Source organism: Rhinichthys klamathensis, unplaced genomic scaffold (genome assembly GCF_029890125.1).
Source record: "Rhinichthys klamathensis goyatoka isolate OS25496 unplaced genomic scaffold, OSU_Roscu_1.1 h1tg000018l_1, whole genome shotgun sequence".
NCBI lineage: Eukaryota > Metazoa > Chordata > Actinopteri > Cypriniformes > Leuciscidae > Rhinichthys > Rhinichthys klamathensis.
In genome coordinates, this window is record NW_026606569.1 from 5,255,372 (window position 1) to 5,281,211 (window position 25,840).

The 25,840-nt window shown below is 43.6% G+C and overlaps 1 protein-coding gene across 1 annotated transcript in view; it reads right to left on the reverse strand.

The window, feature by feature from the left end:
- LOC130069950 (protein NLRC3-like) overlaps positions 1–25,840 on the reverse strand; it is a 54,397-nt gene that overhangs the window by 27,224 nt on the left and 1,333 nt on the right. Inside the window, exons 3-4 of the mRNA XM_056234157.1 lie at positions 25,609–25,653; positions 3,377–5,165 (exon numbers count right to left, since the gene is read on the reverse strand). Coding sequence (XP_056090132.1) covers positions 3,377–5,165; positions 25,609–25,653 — 1,834 coding nt within the window. The remainder of the gene's footprint in view (positions 1–3,376; positions 5,166–25,608; positions 25,654–25,840) is intronic.

Consider the following 25,840-nt stretch of genomic DNA (forward strand, 5'->3'; position numbering starts at 1 on the left):
TCCAAGAGGTTGTTCTGTGTAAGAAAGGAGGAGATCTGGTTGAAAACAACTCGTTCAAGTGTTTTCGCGACAAATGGAAGAAGAGATACCGGTCTGTAACTTGTTAGATGTGCTGGATTTAGATTGTGTTTCTTAAGCAGTGGGGTTACTCGAGCCTGCTTAAAAGCTGTGGGAAAGGTACCAGTGTGAAGAGAGTTGTTTATGATGTGCGTGAGTGTGGGTACAACTGAGGAAGAAATGGCTTGAAGTAGATTAGTGGGGATAGGATCAAGCGGACAGGTAGTAGGGCGATTGGAAAGGAGGAGTTTAGAGACTTCCGCCACTGAAAGTAGAGAGAAGGAGGGTAGAATGTGTGCGTTTGTTGGTAAAATGTGTGTGTCAGTTTGTGGATTGGTAAATTGGCCGCGGATGGTGGTTGTTTTTTCTATAAAGAATGTGGCAAAATCGTCAGCTGTTAGGGTTGATGAAGGAGGAGGAGGAGGAGGGTTAAGAAGAGAGGAGAAGGTTTTGAAAAGCATGCGAGAGTCAGAAGAATTGATAATTTTGTTGTGATAGTAAGCCATTTTAGCAGTAGAGATATTAGCAGAGAAGGAAGAGAGAAGGGATTGATAAAGACCCAGGTCTGTGGAATCTTTCGATTTGCGCCACTTCCTCTCTGCACCCCTGAGTTTAGTACGATGTTCGCGAAGAATATCAGTTAACCAGGGGGCAGAGGGTGTGGCGCGGGCTGGCCTGGAGGAAAGGGGACAGAAGTTGTCCAAGCAGGATGTTAAAGTGGAGAAAAGAGTATCAGTTGCACAGTTAGTATCAAGTGTTGAGAGCTGATCAGGTGGAGGAAGTGTGGATGAGACCAAAGAGGATAGGTGAGAGGGTGAAAGTGAGCGTAGGTTTCGTCGAAAGGTGACCTGTGGAAGTGTGTGTGTTGTGTTCTGAGGCAGGTTGAGGTTGAGAGTGAGGAGGAAGTGATCTGAGGTGTGCAGTGGAGTGACCAGTGTATTGTCCGTAGAGCAGTAGCGCGTGTAGATGAGGTCCAATTGGTTACCTGATTTGTGAGTAGCCACAGTAGATACTCGTTTGAGGTCGAATGATGCAAGCAAGGTGTGGAAATCAGCAGCCTGAGGTTTTTCTAGGTGGATGTTGAAGTCTCCAAGAATTACAAGAGGAGTACCATCTTCTGGGAAGGATGAGAGTAGCACATCAAGCTCCTCCAAAAAACTGCCTAGTTGACCTGGGGGACGATATACAACTACAAAATGGATTTTTATAGGACTAGTGATGGTAATTGAATGTGATTCAAATGAGCTGTTGTCAAATAGAGGTGGTAAAGGATCAAATTTCCAGTCATTTGAGATGAGCAGACCAGTACCACCACCCCTTCCGGTCAGACGGGGGGTGTGTGAGAAAGTGAAGTTAATGGAGAGGGCAGCAGGTGTGACAGTGTCCTCTGGTCTGATCCAGGTCTCAGTCAGGGCCAATAGACTGAGACCTGAATGACTTGAAAAAGATGTAATGAAATCAGCTTTGTTAACAGTGAACTGGCAGTTCCAGAGACCAATAGGAAAAGAGAATAAAGTATTAGAAGACACCGGAAGGGTACGGAGATTGTTAGGATTGCACCGCCTCTGACGTGTGACGTTTGATTTACGTATGTTAGTAATAGTAGAGATTTGAAAACATATAGTGAAAAGGAGCTTACAAACAGAAAGATTCAAAGAAAAGTGTGTAGAAGAGAAAGGAAACAACAATAAATAAACAAGAAGAATTTAATACTCAAGTGCTTTGTCGGTTCCTTGCTCGGTACTGGTGCCTCAGCCCGGGCGGAAGAAACCGCAGAGCGTGCTTCCAAACCGGGCTGAGACACTGGATCTAACAGGTAAAGGCAGAGATAAGGCAGAGCCCGTCTCTAACCCCGCTGAAAGATCCATTTGCGATCCCCACGATAAGCGTCGCCGCTCAGCCTCGGCAGAAGCGGGACTCGAACCGCGGGGAGCGCGCACCGAGCACTCTCCTCAAAGAGCGCCCGGCGGGAGCGGAGCGCCCATAACAGACGCTCGCAATGCTCGCAGCCAGCCCCCTCGAGAGCTGACTGGGCATGCTGCACTCCCAAACAAACAACACAAAGAACGTGTGTATCCCCGCCCATTAGGTAGCGCGAGCAGGGAGGAACACACTTCTTAAATGCCGTTCGCTCGCCATAGTCTCTCATACAAAATTGTTTGTGTGGTGTAAATGTGATAACTCCTGCCTAGCAAATACTAAAGACAGACACAGTGTTTACATTCAGACAGATTCACATATAGCGCGACTGAAGGCACAGAAGCGGATGTGCTTGTGTTTTTGGGGTGCTTTATAGTTTCCTGGTCGATGACGTCACCCGCCTATGACGTTCCGTCTCTCCATTGGGCTGATTCCATACGTGCTTCATGACGCACAACGCAGGGGCGTTCCCGCAGCGTTTGACGCAGCTCGAAGTTCCCTTGAAAGGGAACCCTATTGCAACTGTTTTATTGAAAGTAAATTCTTTTAAATGTAATTATCTAATCATCTAACAAGATTATCAAGTGTATATATGTTCTTTTATCAATTGTCAGGGTTTGTTTTGTTAGTTCTATGAATGGCTCAGCTAAACAGGCCAATAAGACTATTAACTACCATTATTCATTTTAATTATACTAATGTCTAATTAAATAGTCTACAAATGTATAAAACTGATCAGAGATCAGGTAAAAACCAGAGACACTTGTTAAAAGGTTCTCAGTGAATCCTCATGATTCATGGGTTGACAGAGATCATCGCCCCCAGCGGTGAACCATTGGCATTACGAAGTGTTTCGAAACAGTTATGACGTAATACCTCGTTTACTGAAATCACGTGATTTCATTGCAGTTTGATACACGCTCCGAACCATTGATTCGGAACAAACGATTTGTAAAGGCTTCGAAGCTTTATTTTGAAATTGCCATCACTAACAGTATCGGTATCGGTATCAGCAAGTACCAAAAATGAAAGTATCTATGTATCTGACTTTTTCTGGAAAAAGTGGTATCGTGCATCCCTAGTAAGCAAAGTTAAAAATATAATTTTTTATAAAATAACCAGTATTTTCAGTTTCTTTAATTTTTTAATAAAATTAGGAATAATAAAATGGGTAAAACTCAGGTTACTGAGTTTTGCCTGATGAGTGTGTTCAATGTATTCCATGTATCTCCATCAGGCAAGTTGGGTCAGGCATTTAATATCATCACACAAATTGATACATTTACATTTTTTTATTTTTCAGAACAGTTTCGCCCAGCAAATCACCTGTGTAAGATTAAGGCCCAATTAAAATCACTAACAGTCAGTGTGTATCAGTGATTGTAAAGTAGACTCTTACTGTGCTCTTCTGGTGTTTTTGATCACTGGCAGCAGTCTCATCACTGCTTCATCAGATCTTCTGTATTTCTGCAGTTCAAACTTCTCTTGAGCCTCTTCTGACATCAGGAGCACAAACACCAGACCAGACCACTGAGCAGAGGAGAGATCTGCTGAAAGATATCCTGAGCTCAGATTCTTCTGGATTTCCTCCTCAAAGTCATCTTTCAGTTCACTGAGACAGTAGAAGAGATTGATGGTCCTCTCTACTGATTCCTCATTTTCTATTTTCTTTTTGATATAGTCAACAGTGTCTTTAACGTTCTCTGTTTTCAATTTCAGTTTTGGCAGTAGTTCCTTCAGCTCACTCTGATTGGACTCCAGTGAGAGACCCAGGAGGAACCGGAGGAAAAGGTCCAGGTGTCCGTTCTTGCTTTCTAAAGCCTTGTTGATTGCAGCCTTATGAAGCTGAAACTGTGGCTTTTTGGAGAATTTCTCTGTCATTTTTGGCCAGAATGGCAAAAATGGGTTTGCTTTCTTGTCTTTGTTGTTAAAAAACACATAGATGGCAGCAAGGCATTCTTGTACGCTGAGATGAACGAAGCTGTAAACGCTTCTGGCTGAAACAGTTTCCTCCTGAAAGATCTGAGTGCATAAACCAGAGAACACTGACCCTTCACCAACATCAAGTCCACATTCAACAAGATCTCCTTTGTAGAAAATCAGATTTCCTTTCTCCAACTGTAGGAAGGCCAGTTTCCCAAGCTTTAAAATAAGGTCATTAAAAAAACTGTCAATGTCTTTAAGTTCAGGATCTTTAGGGTACTTCTTTTTCATCTGCTGCATCTGAGAAAGTAAGAAGCTTGTGTACATCCCTGTGAGAGTTGTGGGAGTTTTGTCATTGCTCTCTTGATCCAGTCGACGTCGAAGAACAGTGAGAGAGATCCAGCAGAAGACGGGGATGTGGCACATGATGTACAGGCTCCTGGATTTCTTGATGTGACTGATGATGAGGTTTCCAGCAACCTCAGGACTGCTGTTATTGATGAAGTATTGCTCTTTCTGCTCATTGTTGAATCCTCGCACCTCTGTCACCTGATTAATGAAGTCACGGGGTATCAGACTGGCTGCTGCTGGTCTGGATGTGATCCAGATGAGAGCAGAGGGAACCAGATGTCTCTTGATGAGGCTTGTAACTATCTTACTCACTGTTGTTTTCTCGTGAACATCTGTAAATTTGCCACCATCTTCAAAACTCAAAGGGAAGCGCCATTCATCCAGTCCATCAAAAATGAACAAGACTTTACCATTACCTTTAGGAAGAGAGGGCAGTTCTTTATCATCACTAAAGAAGTGTTTGTGAAGCAGTTCTGTGAGACTGCAGTTCTCTGTAATCAGGTTTAGTTCACGGAATGGCAGAGGAAAAATAAAGGTTATACCCTGATTTTCTTTTCCTTCAGCCCAGTCAAGGATGAATTTATTAACAGAGACAGTTTTTCCCACCCCTGCGATCCCCATCGTCAGTACCTTTGAGTTTTGTTTAAACATGTCATTACACTTGATTGGCTTCTCCTTGGCAGTCGGTCGGTTGTGAGATTCGATCTGTATCACCTCGTGCTCGTTCACTCTTCCTCCAGTCTCATTCTCCACCACATATAAATCAGTGTAGATATCGTTCAGGTTTTTCAGACGACCCGTCTGTGAATTACCAACCAATATCTGCTCGTAGTCCTGTTTTAATTTGTCCTTCAGTGTGCGGCTGGTCTCTGTGTAATCATGAAGAGTAGCTTGTCTTTCATCTGCAGTTGAACCTTTAAAAAAGAGGGGAAAGACAGCGAAGACTAAATGATCATGTTTTTCATAAAGTCTTAATAAAACCTGTTTGTAATTTGTAACCTGGTCTGCAGTTCCCATTACACAAATAACTACAGCACATGTGTGATAAATCTGCACTTCTGCTGTATTCAAATTATTCACACTTTGTCCTGCAATTTGCATGTGTACATTTACTTGTGCATGCTTTCATCACCAGCAGGGTGGATTATTGTAATGGACTCCTCACTGGCCTTCCTAAAAAGACCATAAGACAGTTGCAGCTCATACAGAACGCAGAGCAGAACCAGAACATATGAACACATCACACCAGTCCTCAGGTCTCTACACTGGCTCCCAGTTACATTTAGGATTGATTTTAAAGTATTATTACTGGTAAATGAATCATTCAATGGGCTAGGACCTAAATACATTGCAGATATGCTCACTGAATATAAACCCAACAGATCACTCAGATCATTAGGATCACATCAGTTAGAAATACCAAGGGTTCACTCTAAGCATGGAGAGTCTGCTTTTAGCTATTATGCCAGCCGTAGCTGGAACCAGCTTCCAGAAGAGATCAGATGTGCTCCTACAGTAGTCACATTCAAATCCAGACTCAAAACACATCTGTTTAGCTGTGCATTTACTGAATGAGCACCGTGCCACTGTTCGTCCGACTGTTTTTACTGTAATTTATTTTTTTATTCTAAACTGTTTCTTATTTTGTTTTGATTATTTTAATTTCTTCTATGTAAAGCACTTTGAATTGCCATTGTGTATAAAATGTGCTATATAAATAAACTTGCCTTGCCTTGCCTTGCAATTGTTTACATGCTCATCTTACACTGATTATGCTGAAGTTGACAAGACATGGTGAACTTGACTAATGCTGACTTGAATGCAGTTGGTTTCAGTTTTAAGATTTCTGAATAATTTTCTTTTTTTTTCTTCAAATTCCTTCCAGAACATTTATTGGATTGGCACCATTAGGCTTAACTTCAGGTCATGCTGACGGGCATTATTAAATGCTTTTTGATTAAACATTGACATCTAGCACACCAAACTAGACATAATACTGTAGTAGGCTTAGGTTAGGGTTATTAGGGTTAATTATCGATCTGCCTGCACTGACACCATTATATGAGAACTGAACTGAGCTGGACGATGACATCACTGTTTTCTCTAGAGTGGCTGTATAGATAAATGAACCAAATTAATAACTTTTTACACCAACAATGAACCATCACTGAACTTACTTAAGCTGGACTATGACGCTATTTTCTTCTAGAAACAAACTTTGTTGCATTATTTTCCTGTTATCACTGTAAAGCTGCTTTCAAACAATCTGTATTGGAAAGCGCTATATAAATAAAGGTGAATTGACTTGACATTGAAATGAGCCTTTGCATGTACAAGTTGCTAGCAGAAGGTTTTAATTAAAGGTCCCCTGACATGAAATTTTCACTTTCTGAGGTTTTTTAACATTAATATGAGTTCCCCTAGCCTGTATATGGTCCCCCAGTGGCTAGAAATTTCAATCGGTGTAGAGTAAATGAAAGCTCAGAAGGGCTGATCTTGAATCTGATCTTGATCTTCAAAAGGTTACCTCCCCTTTCTCTGCTTTGCCCGCCCAGAGAATGTGGCTCGCCCATGAGAAAATGAGCTAGGAAGTACGAACGCACGAGCGCGATTTGAGTTTTTCCTCAAGAGATATCATGGCTTGCAAACGAGCGAAGCATGGCAGTTGATCAGTGTTCGGATGTACAAATGAACACAAAAGTATTTTTTAGTTTCTTCATCCGAGCCTCTGAAGAAACAATGGGTTCATTTTATTTCCTCTGGAAATGCGCCACAACTTCCCAAAGTTTTGTTTGGTCCACACATTTCACCGACGACTGTTTCCTCAACTTGGGCCATTACAGAGCTGGCCTCGATGAACGTCTGGAAATAAATCATCGAGCTACCAAGCAACAATTTCTGATGTGTAATTGTTCAAGTTCAGACAGGTAATCTTTCTCTCAAAATCGTTCAATACTATTTATGCATCAGTAAGTCAAGCCAGTGACTAAAATATCAACTTCACATCGTTTCTATTAGTAGGATGAAAATAATCTTATTTAAATTGTGAACAAATTATACAGAAAGCGATCAAAGAACAATCTTTCCACACAGCGCGAATGAAATCAATGACGCACGTTACCAGGGCCGGCGCTCCGCACACGCACATCACGCACTGCGCGTAGGGCACCAAGTGCTTGGGGGGGCACCAAAAAATCTGGGTCGTGAAAAATCATCACAATAGGTTACTAGTATAAATAACAAATAAAATATGTCTAAAGCATGTTAATATACAAAAGCAATACAAAAGTAATATAGGCCTAGACCAAATTAGTCGAGAAAAAGGTGTATCTCCTGTGCCAGTCTCCCTCTGGTGCCCCCCCTTCCCCACCTCCCAGTAGTCTGTTCGATTATGCCTCAATCAATGTCAAATTTGGCAGACACCGACCTCAGACATGGCCTCGAAAAGGCACCAAGAGTCGGGGGCGGAAAAAAGGAAAAAGAAGAGACAGCGGGATGATACTCGCGCGTCGCTTGCAGGTAAGACAATGTTTTAAATAAAAATGTTAGTTTTGTAGCGCGGGCGCCCTTGCGTCGTGTATGCATGTCCAGGGGGCGTCGCTAGTAGTGCAAATGATCCGGGGCTTTTTTAGCCCTGCATGTTTAATCTTTTATTTTAACGGGGGTCCGGGGGTTTCTCGAATTTTGAAACTTGGGCTGTTTAAGATGCAGTTAGTTTGTTTGAGAAGAAAAGGAAGACCGCTTAGATACGTTTTTTCGTTGTTGTTCTATGCGGATAATTTTCAAGAGGTTTATAGGCCAAGGCCCAAGGGCGACATCTGTTGGTGAAACTGCAATTAGAAAGAAAAAAACACACAATCTCAGTGTTTGTATATTTTCATATTCAAAGAGTTGTCAAATTATTAGGGCTGGGAAAATATTAATCGCATCCAAAATAAAAGTTTGTGTCTACATGATATATGTGTGTGTATAATTATTTTGTATATATAAATACACACACATATGCATGTATATATTTAAGAAATATTTGCATGTATATACTGTATTATATATAAATTTAAATATTTTATATATAAATAACAAATATTTCTTAAATACATACATGCAAATATGTATTTATATATATACAAAATAATTATACACAGTACACACATATATCATTCATGTTCCAAATCTGTGTTTTTAGTAATTGTGGTGGTTTTTGGTATTTATAATTTTAACCTTTATATTATTTATTTATTTTCATATTTGGTGCCATTGTAAATGTAAAATGATTTATTTGCAGCAGTTATTTTGGAAGTAAAGAGAACCTAACTAAGAAATTCTGAATGCTTGTTATTCCTTGGGTGGGTGGGTGAGTGAGTGGGTGGGTGGGTGGTTGGGAGTGGGGGGGCACCACCAAGCATTTGTGCTTAGGGCACCCAAATGGCTAGCGCCGGCCCTGCACGTTACACTGCACAACGAAGCTCTTACTGTATGTACATCATCGTGTTTGCACTGGGGAAAGCATTAGAGAGAGTGCAGAAACTGAGTTGCAATGATAAGATCTTCATTCTCGTGATCAACAGACTGTCATCTGCTTGCTCAATGCTCATCACTAGAGGTGGGCAGATCGATACTAATATCGATAATATCGATACCAACGTTGGTATCGGTATTGATCGATACTAACGTGAAAATATCGATACTTAAGTTTCAGTTTCTCTCGTTTTGCGACCTGACCGTGTTTGTCAAAATGCTGCTGCTGTCACAGAGCAGGAGTGCTCTCTGCTCTCCTCCCCCTCTCCTGTGTTGTACCCTCACGTGACTCACCACTAGCGCGCTACTCAGGACTAACCCCACCCCTACCGCTACCACCAGTCAGGCGCGCGCATTTCTAGCCTACACAGCAGCACAGTCAGAGACGGAGAATGGCAGGAGAGAGAAAGAGGAGTGTTGTATGGCTGTATTTTCAGGCTGAAAATGAGACAACAGCGACTTGTACCATTTGTAGAAAGTCTTTAAAATACAGTGGCAATACAACTAATTTGTACAAACACATGAAAAATCACAGACCAGAAAATGCAGAGCTGCAGAAACGGAGAGAGGAGGAGAAAAATCCTCCACACCCACCCCCTGGCCCAGACAGACCCGCGACTCAGAGGCAGAAGTCACTGCCAGAGGCATTTCAGTTTGGCAGAGAATGTCCAGGTAGATAAGAGTGATGAAAGACATATTTTAGTCATCTTCAGCATTAGTTAATAATAATTAATAACTGGTCATTTGTTACTTTAGTCAACAATTATGCTAAGACCTAGAAGTAATACATTAATTCCATTGAAGCGTGTTATTTAAATGAATACATTTACTGGAACTGAAACAAATATACTGAATATAATGTAGATCATATTTGATATAATTACCCTTTTTGTGTTAGCTGTGAAAGGGATACTAGTTTCTATATTTAAACTACACGTTGATGTGCACCTGCACTGCACCAGACTTCATTATTTTTATTATTTCTCTTAGCTGATTCTCCAAGAGCAGTGGATATTACAAGGCGCCAGTGTTGGGAAGGATACTTTCAAAATGTATTTCGTTACAGAATACAGAATACATGCCCAAAAATGTAATTTGTAACGTATTCCGTTACATTACTCAATCTAAGTATTGTATTCTGAATACTTGGATTACTTCCACAAGTAATAACTTACATAATTTCCATTCAACTTTTTGCCTGCAACAATAGAATAATGGCAAACAAATAATAATAATTAAAAAGAGTTTAGCTTTTAACACCTTTTACATGACACAGTTTCTTTTCTTGGCCATTGGTTAAAAGAAAAGTTTTTTTTTACAGAAAAACACTATTTCAGTTAAAAAAAAAAGATTTCAATGCTTCTGATGTTCTCTTGTATAAGCCTACTTTCCTTATGTGGGCTTCTAGGTCGCTATCAAAACGGCAATCACTTGTTTAGCATTCATGTAAACACTACATTCAGTTTCATCAATCTGAATGAATTCAGTCCGATTGAAACAAAAGGTGTGCATAAACATAATGAATGGCGACTGTAGAAAGCAAAAGCCGAATCCCCGACATTTTGGGTGATCTAGAAATGGGCGGCCGGACGCATTTATTTAGGTCCAAAAAGAAGACATGTCCGGGAAAAAGAGGACGTTTGGTCACCCTAACGTTAATGTCAAATGGGGCTAGTCAGTCTTTCAACGGCTCGGGGGCTAGTAAATCAGCACATAGGAGAATGTGAAGTAAATGAAGTCGCACGTCAACTAAGCAGGTAGCTACCGGATATATAACTATAAAATAGCAAGGTGACCAGTAAAACTACAGGAGACGACTAACGTTAATAAAAATAATAAAAAACTTACTTTAAGATGCTTCTTCAGGTTGGAGGTGGAGTCTTTGGACGCTGAAAGGAGGTTGCTGGCAAGCAGAGGTTGCACTGCACAGTTATATTATATATTTCTATTATAGTTATATTTCGTCCCCCTCCCTTCTCTTTCTTTAGCGTAAAATACTGTTTAAATTTCCAAGATATAAATGCATTGCTCTGCTGTTGTTCCGGCTCCATCTCTAGCTCCCGCTCCAACTCTTCCAACTCCATTGACTGATCACGCACGCAAACCGCGCATTTTTTTAGTTTTCATATTGGGCTTCTGGGAAATTTTGAGTTGCCTTAATTTATTTAGCGAGTGAATAAACTCGTGAAACAGAGAAGTATCGTCATGTAATGCATTGATTTCAACAATGTAACTGTATTCTAAATACCAACTATTTAAATTGTAACTGTAACGGAATACAGTTACTCATAATTTGTATTCTGAATACGTAACGCCGGTACATGTATTCCGTTACTCCCCAACACTGCAAGGCGCCTAGCAGAAATGATTGTGAAGGACCTGCAGCCTCTTTCCATAGTGCAAGATGTCGGCTTCAGGAATTTTGTAAAGACACTTGAGCCACGGTACAAAATTCCAAGTAGGAAAACTCTGATGGAGGGGAAACTACATGCACTTTATGAAGACTGCTCCTCTAAGGTCAGAAAGGCATTAAAGGGGTCATATAATGGTACATGCACTTTAACAAGTTGATTGTACTGAAATGTGTGTTGGCAGTGTCTGTACACAACCATCATATAATGATAAAAATCCATCCAGTGGTTTTGTTTTAATCTCCTTATATGTTTTCCCCTGTCTTAAATTGAGCCGTTCGTTTTTGTGACGTAAATAAAACGGACGCCCCTCCCACGATTGTTGATTGACAGCTGCGACAGCCACGTTTCAACACAGACCCGCCCTCGCTAGCTGTCAATCATAGTCAGCGCGGACCGGCGCGGTCATTGTTGATATGCTGGAGCACTGTCTATGAGCAGAATGGCGTCTAAGGGATTGTGGTGTTCTGTTCTTGGGTGTAATAACGAACACAGTCATTTTAATGTTCCTAAATCCGAATCGCTGAAGATGCAGTGGCTGAGTTTGTTTTCGAAGGGAATATTCCCCACGAGCAACGTCAATGATCTCATGTTTGCGCGAATCATTTCACACACCAGACTGCTTTATAAACGAGGATCAGTATAAAGCTGGTTTTGCTAAGAAGCAGCTCCTGAATAAAGGATCGGTACCAGATATTCGTGTTCCTGCTGAACCTCCAAAAGAACTGAAGTGAGTGTAACGTTTTATTAAACTTTATATTACTATTTATATTAATCCTTGTAAATCGCTAGCTGCATGCTTCACAATGAATGCGTCTAAGGTTTACACTCAGGGTACATTACGGCATGTTTTCTATGTATGACGTTCTCAATATAATGCATAATCCCACGTTTATACTGAACAACGCGTTATGGTTATTGTGTTACAAACGGTGTACGCCAGAGCCGGCTCTGGTGACGCATAGAACAGAGAGGCGGAGTCAGCAAAGCTCATGATCATTTAAAGTCATATACACTGAAACGGCGTGCTGAAAACAGAGCTGTTTTTGACCAGGTAAAATAAGTGTTTTCTTGCAATACTAATGAGAATTTTTAATTAAAGTATATTACAAACTTTTAATTTAGACCCTAAAGAATCATATTAGCTTGTACAAAAATGGCATTATATGACCCCTTTAAGCAGTGTGGACAATGTTGTGCTGACAACTGACATGTGGACATCAACAGCGACAGAGGCATATTTAACAGTCTCATGCCACATCATAGATGAAAACTGGCAAATGCTGGCATACGTGCTTGAAACGTGCTCTGTTTCTGGACAACACACTGCAGACAATATTTGTTCGCAGTTAACCAGAATTGCGGAAGAATGGAGCATTTCAGAAAAGATTCAAGCTGTAGTAACAGACAATGGCGCCAACATGGTTGCTGCTGTGCGTAAAGCAGGTTGGTCACACTACCCATGTTTTGCACACACTTTAAATTTGGTGGTGAAAGACTCTATCAAGGCTCACCCTGACATACTAGAACTCTGAGAGAGAAGTAGTGCTATAGTTATGTAACACTCATATGTAGCAACAGAAGATGGATCGTCAAGGAGCCTGGGTTGTGAATGAGTACACTGGAGTCATAGATTTTAGATTTTAGTGTGTATTCAGTAAAAAATAAGAAAACAAACAACATGAACAAAATGTCGTCAATGACACATACAAAACACAATGCTACTTAAAGTTCAGTTCAATGGCAGGATGATATGCTGCCGACGAATAGGGAGAAAAAAAAACAGAAAGGAGAGGGGAAAATAAAAATAAAACCGCAATGTGTATCACGGCCGAGACAGAGTCCAGTCAGAAGTCAGTTAATTACTGGTTGAGCAATAATTATCCAGGTAGGTTCAGTCGCGGTGGATGTATAGTCCGCTTATCCTACCACGTATAGATCCGAGTTCTTTTGGCTCGCCATCTCGATTGGAGTCCTTGAGTTGGGACAGTCGAGAATTCAAAAGTCCATAAATGAAGAATGGGGATTGATTGGTCCAGAAAAAAAACCTGACCTAAGAAGGCCAAAAATACAAATTAAGAATTCCATTCAAAAATAAAATAACATGGTTACTTAAGTAACTAACCGTAACAACTAAAGTTAATCAATGTATGCATAACCATTCCTGCTTAATGCAAGGCAGTTTAATAAATAAATATCATTAATATCAATAATAGTAGTCAACTAATCTAAATGCAGTCATTTTCAGAATCAGAACACATACTCAAAATTGACATTCAAAATAATAATACAAAGTGCACCTTCAAATTCCAATAAACAAAAAATATTAATCTCCAAATTACCCAAAACACTAAAGCAGAATTTGGTATTCGTGAAAAGTATTGCGCAATATTCAAGAAAAAAGAAATATGTAGCTACGTTAAAATCAACGGGCTTCAATGACCACCAAAACATGTAGCCATTTCAGCAGCAATCACGAAAGTGACAAAACACTCTCAAAACAGAAATAATGCTCCAAACAGGCAAACATACTAGCAAATTAAATCGATGCCTACAATTCAGCTTTCATAATATAACAGGTAAAACATTTACCTTTGAAATCGGAATGATTAACGCGGGGTTAATCTAGGTGCAGCCCAACGTCTAAACAGAGCGGAATCAGACAGGGCTCTGGTTGAGAAGCGACAACAACTATAGTCAAAATAATGCTTTGGTGAGCAATCACACGACTGAACTGGACATATTACAATTGATTAACGGAGGGCAAAAGACTCACCGAGTATTCAAAGCTTGAATGGCTAAAGTTGAAGCACTTTGTAACTCTGTTTAGAGACGCCGAACAGACCATGCCACAGCCACAGTGGAGAGAAAGTGACAGAGAGAAAGTGAACTCCGTGACGCGCAACTTTGAGGAAGTTGAGAGTTCGGGGAAACCGCAGGAAGTGGGCGGCCCGCCAAAATAAAAGACTTAACTAAGTGGGCGGCCCGCCAAAATAAAAACTTAACTAAATGCGGGTTACAGTTACTTTCTTTCACCACAGCACTAGAGCTGCAGACAAGCTAAAAGCAATCCATAAGCAGCAGAAGTTCCCTGAACATAAACTTCTTCAAGCAGTTGAGACAAGGTGGAACTCTATCTTCTACACGTGGGAGAGATTGTTGGAGCAAAAAGAGGCAGTTACCACAGTCCTCTGTCTACTTGGCAAGAGCTCGCTTTGCTTGAATGAGGAGCAATGGTCTGTTATCAGCCTCTCTATTGACGCACTGAGACCATTTGAAGAAGCAACCAGGGAGGTATCTACTGAAAAACATGTTTCAGTTTCGAAGGTGATTCCCCTGGTTTCAGTGCTCCTGAGAACTGCTTCAGCTTCTGAGCGACAAGGTAGCAAGCTAGCTGCTGAGCTGTCAGCACAATGTCATCGTCGTTTCAGGGCTATTGAGACATTTTATGGTCTTGCTGTCAGCACCTATCTGGACATTCGATTTAAAAACCTGGGATTCCGTGACTCTGCAAATGTTGAGCCTGTAAAAGCTCGACTCATTACAGAAATGCAGTCAATGAGTGAGACCTCAGCACCTTCGACATCTGGATTAAGCTCTGCCACCAGCTCTGCCACCAGCTCTGCCACCAGCCCTGCCACCAGCTCTGCCACCAGCCCTGCCACCAGCTCTGCCACCAGCTCTGCCACCAGCCCTGCTACCAGCTCTGCCACCAGCCCTGCTACCAGCTCTGCTACCAGCTCTGCTACCAGCTCTGCTACCAGCTCTGCCACCAGCTCTGCCACCAGCTCTGCTACCAGCTCTGCCACCAGCTCTGCCACCAGCTCTGCCACCAGCCCTGCCACCAGCTCTGCTACCAGCTCTGCCACCAGCTCTGCCACCAGCTCTGCTACCAGCTCTGCCACCAGCTCTGCCACCAGCTCTGCTACCAGCTCTGCCACCAGCTCTGCCACCAGCTCTGCTACCAGCTCTGCCACCAGCTCTGCCACCAGCTCTGCTACCAGCTCTGCCACCAGCTCTGCCACCAGCTCTGCTACCAGCCCTGCCACCAGCTCTGCCACCAGCTCTGCCACCAGCTCTGCTACCAGCTCTGCCACCAGCTCTGCCACCAGCTCTGCCACCAGCTCTGCTACCAGCTCTGCCACCAGCCCTGCTACCAGCTCTGCTACCAGCTCTGCCACCAGCTCTGCCACCAGCTCTGCCACCAGCTCTGCCACCAGCTCTGCTACCAGCTCTGCCACCAGCTCTGCTACCAGCTCTGCCACCAGCTCTGCTACCAGCTCTGCCACCAGCTCTGCTACCAGCTCTGCCACCAGCTCTGCCACCAGCCCTGCCACCAGCTCTGCTACCAGCTCTGCCACCAGCTCTGCCACCAGCTCTGCTACCAGCTCTGCCACCAGCTCTGCCACCAGCTCTGCCACCAGCTCTGCCACCAGCTCTGCTACCAGCTCTGCCACCAGCTCTGCCACCAGCTCTGCTACCAGCCCTGCCACCAGCTCTGCCACCAGCTCTGCCACCAGCTCTGCCACCAGCTCTGCTACCAGCTCTGCCACCAGCTCTGCCACCAGCTCTGCTACCAGCTCTGCCACCAGCTCTGCTACCAGCTCTGCCACCAGCCCTGCTACCAGCTCTGCTACCAGCTCTGCCACCAGCTCTGCCACCAGCTCTGCTACCAGCTCTGCCACCAGCTCTGCTACCAGCTCTGCCACCAGCTCTGCTACCAGCTCTGCCACCAGCCCTGCTACCAGCTCTGCCACCAGCTCTGCCACCAGCTCTGCTACCAGCTCTGCCACCAGCAGCTCTGCCACCAGCTCTGCTACCAGCTCTGCCACCAGCTCTGCTACCAGCTCTGCCACCAGCTCTGCTACCAGCCCTGCTACCAGCTCTGCCACCAGCCCTGCTACCAGCTCTGCCACCAGCTCTGCTTCAGCCCCTACAACTAGTTCAAGCTCGTCTGCAGGGGCTCCTGCATCCCCATCTGCAGCAAAAGGTGGGATATGGGAAAATTTTGACTCTCAGGTCCTTGCATCTCAGCGGCATCGGACAACTAGCACAGATGCACTAATTGAACTGCGCAGGTACTCAGAAGAGAGGCCAATTCCTCGTAATCAGGATACACTACTTTGGTGGAAAAACAATGCACAAACATTCCCATCTCTTAGCAAACTTGCGAAGAAAAACCTGGGAGTGGTTGCAACATCAGTGCCAGCTGAGAGGATTTTTTCAAAGGCAGGACAGTTAATTAGTCACAGGCGATGTGCAATAAAAGCAAAAAATGTGAACATGATTCTGTTCCTGAACAAAAACCTCTAACCAAAACCTCTTTTCTGCACAGGGGAACAGGGACCACAGGGGATTCTGGGAGTATTTCTTTGAACTGAAGGCTTTGGGTGTTGTTTAATTTTTACATTTTATATTTTGTATTTACAGTAATTGTTTTTTATTTATGTTTTTTTTTTTTTCAAATCCTGAAAAGCACTAAAGAGGAGAAACGTTATTTTTTTTCTCATTATATCTTATTACAAGGAGAATTTGTTTTACATTTTTTATATTTGTGAAGTATATAAATATATAATATTTTGAATATTTTGTAACTTTGTTTATTTAAATAAAACAGAAGTAGCCAAAAGTTGTTTCTGAACAAAAGCTTTTGTAGTACTGATTTTAACTGATTAATAACCCAAAATGCAAATCACAAAAACAAATTAAAATTCATGAAAATTCATTTAGATTTAGGTTGAAGATGGATCCACCTTAATTATTAAAAAGTATCGGTATCGGCGATACTGGCCCTGTATTTACTTGGTATCGGATCGATACCAAATCTAGCGGTATCGCACACCTCTACTCATCACGGCAACCTTTTATGTGATGGGAATAGATCTAAATACTTTAAAAACTTCTCACGATTCGTAAATCTCGATAGCTGTAATAGTAAAAACGTATAATAGCTGTAGTAAAAGTATTCGAGAGAGTTTCACATGTAGCTATTTCATATGCAAGCATGTCAGTTACACTGAATCCCACAGCCAATCACAGCAGTGGGCGGTTACCCTGAATCCTACAGCCAATCACAGCAGTGGGCGGTTACACTGAATCCCACAGCAGACACGTCCCTTCAAACAGAGCGTTCAAATCAGAGGCTAAAATCAGGCTAGGAAAAATGCCTTTTATTTCTAAATTATGACTTTTTTTGATCTAAAAAACAACCCAGGAAACATTATAAAATAATAAAATAACCCCATGTCAGGGGACTTTTAAAGGACAATTTCGGTATTTTACAGTTAAAGCCCTGTTTCAAGATCGTTTCTGATGAAATAGAACGGTTAAGATTAAAATTTGGACACATGCTGCTGGCCCGAGAATTTTCGGTTTCTGTGGTTGCCCCCCGCCCCCCACCTCTACAATGGTTGCATAGGTGCACAGAAACAATCCTTCATAAAACGCATTAAACTTTAGTTTACAAAGACGTGAAACTCACCGAGTGGTCAGGGGTGTTCACTGATATGCTCACACAAAAATCGCTGCAAAAGATGCTTTCCAACAGGTTTTATCGTAGTTTTTGTCCAAGTCAAGTCAAATGGAGTCGGACAAAAACTACGATAAATCCAGCATTTTGCAAACAAACTCGATCTGCTTTGCAAAGGAAAACGTCTCGGGTTATGACTATAACCCTTGTTCCCTGAGAAGGGAATGAGACACTGCGTCGAGAATCGACTCTTTGGGGACACTCCCTTAGCGTGCGCCTCTGAAGTATGAATGAAACTATTCCAATCCTGATTGGTGTTGCGTCATGACGTAACATGTGACGGCATAACCGGATGCATAAAACCTACGCCGGAACAAACACAAACTAGCCTAGCGATGAAGCAAGCCGCTCTCAGGCCTTAAGGGGCGTGGCAGAACGACGCAGTGTCTCGTTCCCTTCTCAGGGAACAAGGGTTATAGTCATAACCCGAGACGTTCCCTTTCGAGGGAACTCTACACTGCGTCGAGAATCGACTCTTTGGGGAACGAGTGCCCACTAGGCCACGCACCGAAATAGGCCTGTCCCGGAGTGAAACTGTCTAGGCACTCAGCAAGGACTGAGCACGTGTGCACCAGGCGTACTAGGAAGGTGAAGACTGTAGAACCTAATAAAAGTATGTGGAGTAGCCCAACCGGCTGCCTCACAGATCTCCTGTAGAGGTACTCCCGAAAGAAGGGCCCTAGAGGAAGCCATGCCTCTAGTTGAATGAGCCCTCACGGCTAAAGGTGAAGGCAAGTCGCGCACCTTGTAAGCCTCAGTAATAGCCTGAACAATCCAATTACTAATAGTCTGCTTGGATGCCGGGAACCCCTTCTTAGGTGACCCAAAACATACTAATAATTGGTCCGACCTTCTCCAAGAAGAGGACCTCTCAAGGTACACGCTCAGAGCTCTGACGGGGCAGAGCAAATGAAGCTTCTCTTCTTCTGCCGACACATGAGGTGGAGGATGGAATGCCTGAAGGACTGTAGACCGAGCCGTATTAGATGGAACTTTAGGCACATAGCCCGAACTCGGGTGCAAAAAAGCGGGATCAGAGCTCCTCAGAGCCCTGAAGCTCCTCAGAGCCCTGAACACAGCCATCATCTCCAGGCAATTTATATGCCAAGAATGATGATGGTCCTGCCACAGACCCCTGGCAAAGCGGCCGTCCATGACCGCGCCCCAGCCAGTGAGGGAGGCGTCTGTCGAAACGGTTTTCCGGCGACATGACACTCCCAACACTGGCCCTTGGGATAGGACCCAAGGTTTCTTCCATATTTGTAGAGAACAAAGCCATTCTGCGCGTTACTCTGATCATACGAAATGGATTTCCCTTGGGAGAAAACCCCTTGGTTTTTAACCACCACTGAAGGGGCCTCATGTGTAGAAGGCCCAAAGGAATGATGTTGGATGGCGCTGCCATGAGGCCCAGCATTCTTTGAAATTGCTTTACAGTGATGGCCTGGCCTAGCTTTAACCTGGATACCATCGCCAGAATTGACTCGATACGTGCGGGAGACATTCGTGCCTGCATCGTAATCGAGTTCCACACGACTCCCAAAAACATTGTGCACTGGGATGGTTCTAGCACACTCTTCTTTGTATTGAGTCTCAACCCCAATTTCTGAATGTGGCCAAGGACGACATCTCGATGCCGAACTGCCATCTCCCGAGACTGAGCCAGAATGAGCCAGTCGTCGAGATAATTCAATATACGAATGCCTTGAAGTCTCAGTGGAGCAAGGGCTACATCCATACATTTGGTGAATGTGCGGGGAGAGAGTGATAGGCCGAACGGAAGAACCCGATATTGGTAAGCTTCGCCCCCGAAAGCGAACCTCAGGTATCTCCTGTGACATGGAAGGATGGAGATGTGAAAATAAGCGTCCTTTAGATCTATCGTGACAAACCAGTCCTCGGATCTGATCTGACTCACGATTGCAGGAATGGTTAGCATTTTGAACCTGAACCTCCTCAGAGACCGGTTCAAAACCCTGAGATCTAAAATTGGCCTTAACCCCCCATCCTTCTTTGGAACTATAAAGTACCGGCTGTAAAACCCGGACTCCCTGTCCAAAGGAAGAACACGTTCTATGGCTTCCTTTAGCAGCAGAGTCTGTACCTCTTGTTCCATCACCTGAGCCTGCTCTGGAACCACTGTAGTCTGCACTACCCCCGAAAACCTGGGGGGGGGCAGCGCGCGAACTGCAGTCTGTACCCTGATTTTATTATATGCAGGACCCATGCAGATATGTTGGGAAGATGATACCATGCCTCTACAAAATCTACTAGGGGTACCAGCCTCTCGAGACTGGCCTCTGGTGTTTTTCGAGCATCTTTCTCGACTCCCTGAAGCGGAATACCGGCAGGGTGTAGTCGATACAGCTTTTGTGACCATAATTGATGCTTTTTCTTTATTAGAATATTTTCGCTGGAAAGAGATGCAGCCCGAAGCGTCGTTGACGGCGGGCAACATACATCGTTTCCTAGAGGGCTCCGCTGCGAGAACAACCTCGGTTGCCCTACAGCGGAGGGGACAGCCCTCAGAGGTCCTACCACTTCGGTTAGGACCTCTTTCCCGAAGCCCTCCTAGCCTGAATGACGTCCCTCAGGTCGCCTTTCTGGTTGGAGGACTTCGATTTTTGAGAGTGTTTCCTCTGTTGCCAAGCTCCAGGAGGAGGGGCTCTAGAGGAAACGCTCTCTCTCTGCTCTGCTCGGTGTGAGGAGCTGGCTGATGGCTGGGGCTGATCTTTTTGCCCCACCCTACTCGATTTAGATTTCGCCTTACGGGGGAGGTACTGCTGGAACGCCGCAGATTGTTTCTTTGCCTCCTGAAACCTGTCGACGACCGATGTAACGGCGTCGCCGAACAGGCCAGAAGGCGAAAGCGGCGCATCCAGCAGAAAGGATCTATCCTTTTCTTTCATACCGGATAGATTTGTCACAGTGTCTGGGTGTGTTTCCCCGGGTATCCTCTAGAGGTCCTCTTCCCCACGGTGTCATCCCTTCTTGAACTACATTCCCCACAATCCTAGTCTGTACCCATCACTGTTATTGCACTCACCTGTTCCCCGTTCATTGTAACCAGCTGTTTCTTGTTAGTCCTTGTTAGATCTTGTGTATATATTCCCTGTCTGTGTCTTTATGTGTCACGGAGTCGTTGTTTGGTGTCCCCACACTTCTTGTCTGTTTATACCCGTTCTTGTTTTTGGATTGCTTCTCTGGATATTTGACCTCTGCATGGATTACAACGATATTGGATTGCCCTCTTAATAAATTACTGCACTTGGATTTTCCCTCGTCCTGTGTGTGTTCGTGACAAGATTTAGCCACAGATGTCTCTCCGTGGCCACCATAGCTGCCATAGAGCGGCCAATGGTGCGGGCCGTCTCTTTTGTGGCCCGAAGAGACAGATCTGTGGCTCTCCTCAACTCCGCAATATTCTCAGGAGTTGGCCCCTCCCCCTCATCTAAATCTTTCAGGAGGTCGGCCTGGTATGCCTGCAAGAGTGCCATAGAGTTCAGACATGAACCAGCCCGACCTGCCGCCATGTAAGCCCTGCCTATTAATGCAGATGTATCTCTGCAGGGCTTACTAGGCAGCGCCGGGGTTTTTAGGGAAGATGCTGACTCAGGGGAAAGATAACCCGCTAGAGCCTCCTCCACTTTAGGCATCTTCCCATAACCCATATCCCGTGCCCCCATAACATTGCTGTAATCCACCATACTAGGATTGGAGACACGGGATGAGTGCGGTTTATCCCACGATCTCGAGATCTCTTTGTGGAGATCGGGGAAAAATGGCAAACCTCGGCGCTGAGGTTGTGATCTGTGCTGCAGGAAACGCTCATCAAGCTTGCTTCTCACTTGCGTTCCCTGCTCATCATGTGGCCAGCTGATGTTAAGTCTGGCCACAGCACGAGTCACAACCTCCACCAGCTCCTCATAACCTTGGCCGTGAACTGGCGCGCCTAGATCACGGTCATCCGCATCAATACTGAGCACATCTACTTCCTCGGAAGCAGAGAGCTCAAGCATTGGGACCTGATCATGGGCAGGAGAAGCCGCGATGCGGGCTCCTGCCCCACTCTCAGGGGCTACGAGATCCTCAGATGAAGAATGAGAAGGTGCCTCAGCAGTCTCAATCTCATCAACAAGATCCCGCTGCGAACCCCACGATCTCAATCGCCGCGCCGCCTCAACGGACGCGGGACCAGAACCATGGGGAACGCGAGCCTGACCGTGCTCATCAAAGCACGCCAGCCGGGAGTGCAGCACTCTAATGGGAAGTGCTTCACAGTCTACACAAGCAGCTCCCTCGAGAGCTGCTCGTGCATGCTGCGCTCCCAAACAATTCACACACAAAGCATGTGTGTCCCCACCCGTGATGAAACGAGGGCAAGGATGCACACAAGCTTTAAATTGTTCGCTGGCCATAAATCAAACTTTCTGAGACAAACAACACCAAATAAGACAGACAGTTTTCAACACAGAGCGCTTGCTGAAGAGCGAAAGCTAGTTTGTGTTTGTTCCGGCGTAGCTTTTATGCATCCGGTTATGCCGTCACATGTTACGTCATGACGCAACACCAATCAGGATTGGAATAGTTTCATACTGTTATTGAAACTACTTCAGAGGCGTGAAGTATATACTAACATACTTCAGAGGCGCACGCTAAGGGAGCGTCCCCAAAGAGTTGATTCTCGACGCAGTGTAGAGTTCCCTCGAAAGGGAACTCGACTCGCAAACAAACAGAAAGCAATTTGCAAAAATAAAGGTCAATTTGAGCGAAAATGCAGTGGAATAACCAATATTGTGTTTTACAAATATAAATAAATGAGCCTAGATAATAGGCTATTTCACAAATAAATACAAACCATCCAACAAATTGCATGTAACCTTTGAACAAATACCAAATCTAGTGCATACAAATGCATATCTGTCTGTTATGATTGTGAGATCTCTCGGCTCGATTTTCTCACAAATGTGTCCAGGCAGATTTTCTCACAAATGCAGATGAGTAACTTCTCTTCTAAAACAGCAGATGGCGCTAAGATAGGGGATTAATTCAGCGCTAGTCTCCCGGGAGAAGCACTGATTTGAAACGCGCTTGCCTTTGCCTACAGCTGAGGAAAAAGTTTCTGTCTTTATTTATAATAAACATCTTGAGGTTTTCCTTTGCTAAATGTTTATTACATCTAGACAGAAATCCACATTAGCACTTATTAACACTTCTCTCCAGGGCCGGCGCCAAGGGCATTCGCCCATCCAAACCTCCCTTCCTTCCCTCCCCGCTGAACGCAAACCATTACAAATGCGTGAAATGCACGTACGGTGGTTGAGCGCGGTAAAGTTAGGTTCGGTATTCACAATCACCGGACATCTGTTTTCCCTTTACACTGTTCTATGATCGGCAGTCTTACAAAGATATCAATAGCAGGATTAGTTTTAACAGTATGTAACCATTGTATCGACATGAAATATTAATTCAAAATCCCCTACGTGCGCTATATAGCTGCATATTTATACCTGAGAATGCTTTGACGCGCTTCCACAGCGCATGGGAACGTCTGGCAATTCCACCAACTGTGGTAAAACGTAGCCTATAATTTATTATTTAACAGTACTTTTAACATTTAAAAACAGACATTTTCAAATGCCAAAGCTTGCAGAAGGTTACTATTGGTAAGACTGACTTAATACAGGTGAAATTGTGCCAATACCTCCCTTCATGTATTTACAGTACACAATCATTTATATATATATATTTTTATAAAGGGTTTTTGGTGACTTACTACAGGTGAGATTTTGCATTATTCACTGTAGTAAGTCAAGCCTGGTTAGGAACGTACTACAAGCATGACTGTAGCCAGCTATGGGGTCACCGAGGTCTGGACCTCTGTATTTTTCAGAGGTGTGTATAATAAAGGTTGTGAAATTATTGCCTAATATAGTAGTAACTTATATAGTAGTAAAGTTAATTTCACATATGGAATTAGGTAAACTCTACTTAACTACATTAAGTGAAAGTAACAAAGAAAATAAGTCATTTTAACTTGGCTAGTAAAAGGTTGAGCAATATCTCATGTACCTGATTGACATCTGCCATATCTCTATGATGAACAGTTCTGTGTAAACCACTTTGAGATCTGCTTCATTTTCCTCTTTTCCCTCAAAAATACATTCTGCTTTCTTCTGCATGTTGGTTTTGTGGTTTGCCCAAAACCTTTGTCAAATCCTCTGTTTTAAAAATAATGTAAGCAAATTAAATTACAGGCAAAAATAGTTATATTTTTAGGCCACACTTTTAATTATGTGCCTTTACTATGTGCTAACATTTCATACAAGACTATGGATTTACTGTGACTACACTTTGTTCTGGATGATTCCCACATTTACTGCTAATGAGCTGAGTTATGGGTTTGCTGAAGGGTTAGGATTATAGGGGTTAAAGTTAGCTTTTGGGTCAAGGTTTGGGTTACAGTTAGGGCTAAAGTTAACTGTACCTACAAATGTGAATTAAACACATGTACTTTAAATGTAATTATACTACGGAGGTTTGATTCTGATTGGCTGACAAACTTTATAAGGTGTGCAATTATTTTCCAGGAAATGCACAGCTAAAGTAGTTCCAGGCTGGTCCAGACAAACACACACACACACACACACACACACACACACACACACACACACACACACACACACACACACACACAGCTGTGCCCCTCAACTTTATCAAAAATAGTTTTGCAACTGAAAAGCTACATAACATTTCTCTGAATTCAAAATACATCCAACATATCTAAATCCTTTAAAGGCACATTATGCAGAAATTGTGTTTTAGTCAAACAGTGACCCCTATAGTCGCTGTGGAACACTTACACTGTCGTAAATAGCTATCTAGACATATGTGGACATTTTTGGACTGGTCTAATTATCAACAATGGATGAATGAACAGCATCGTAAAAAAATGGCATACTACAAGCAAGCGCAACAACATAGAACGCAATCAAGTTTAGAAATAAGAGATTTAGGCTACTTAATCCATCAACAAGATCGCCAGGTCAGCATCGCGGTTGAATCCAGTGCTGCTTTTTAGCTCGCGCCAACTAGTGAAAGCCCGACCGAGTGGGACTGTCACAAGGAAATAGTCAAAGGATTCAGTTGCGAGTAAACAGTAATTTATTGAGCACAATAGTAGATATCCGTATGGGTCAAAATGGAAGCAGACAGAAGAAGACTCAGGCTCGGCAACGCAGGGACGCAGTGGGCAGACACAGATGCAGGAACAGGTAGAAATTCCTCCTGGAAAATCTCAGGAAACCACAGCATGGTACAGGAGTGGAATGCAGGAGAACACGGCGAGTAGAACCCTGGTAACCTCAACAACCAACTGACAAAGACAGGACGAGGTAACAAACAATATATCGGACATCCTCATTCAAAACAGCTGGCGCTGATCAGCTCATCAGCCGCGCCCGCCCTCGCGCTCACTCACACAACACGCACACACATAGCGAGGGCGAATCAGGGACTCTTTTCCGGTTCCTCACGCTGTCAGATTCTCTTTCCCTTTTCCAAGTCTCTTCCGACCGCGTTTTCTTTGCTTTTTCCATCGTCAAGTATCACGTCTGAAATGCGCGCAAGTGTCTTCGTGCTTCATATGTGGTTGTTGATGTGTGTGACGTCGTTGCCGTAAAGCAAGTCGTGATTCTCGCGAGATTTGTCGGGGGCGCTCCTCTCAAACTTGCATTGCTGGTTTTTCCAGCGGCGACCCCGCCAAGCTTTATTACCAGGATGATTCGCCCTACTATGAGTTTGTTTACCACCGAAATGACTTTGAAGCTGTTATATCAAGGTACAATTCTTGCATAGTGTGCCTTTAAGACCTCTATAATGAAGAAATGATGGTTGCACCTTGTTGTTTCTCTAGTTTCTCCGTCTCCAAGGTTTTTTGTGGCTCTGTGAGGAAAGAGAAGATGAGAACATTTATACAAAGGAAAGAGACGATAGATACAATTACACAGAAGAATAAAGTGACATGTATTAAAGCATTTCTGAACAGTACGGCTACACACTAAACTTCCTTAAAGGGGTCATATAATGGTACATGCACTTTTACAAGTTGATTGTACTGAAATGTGTGTTG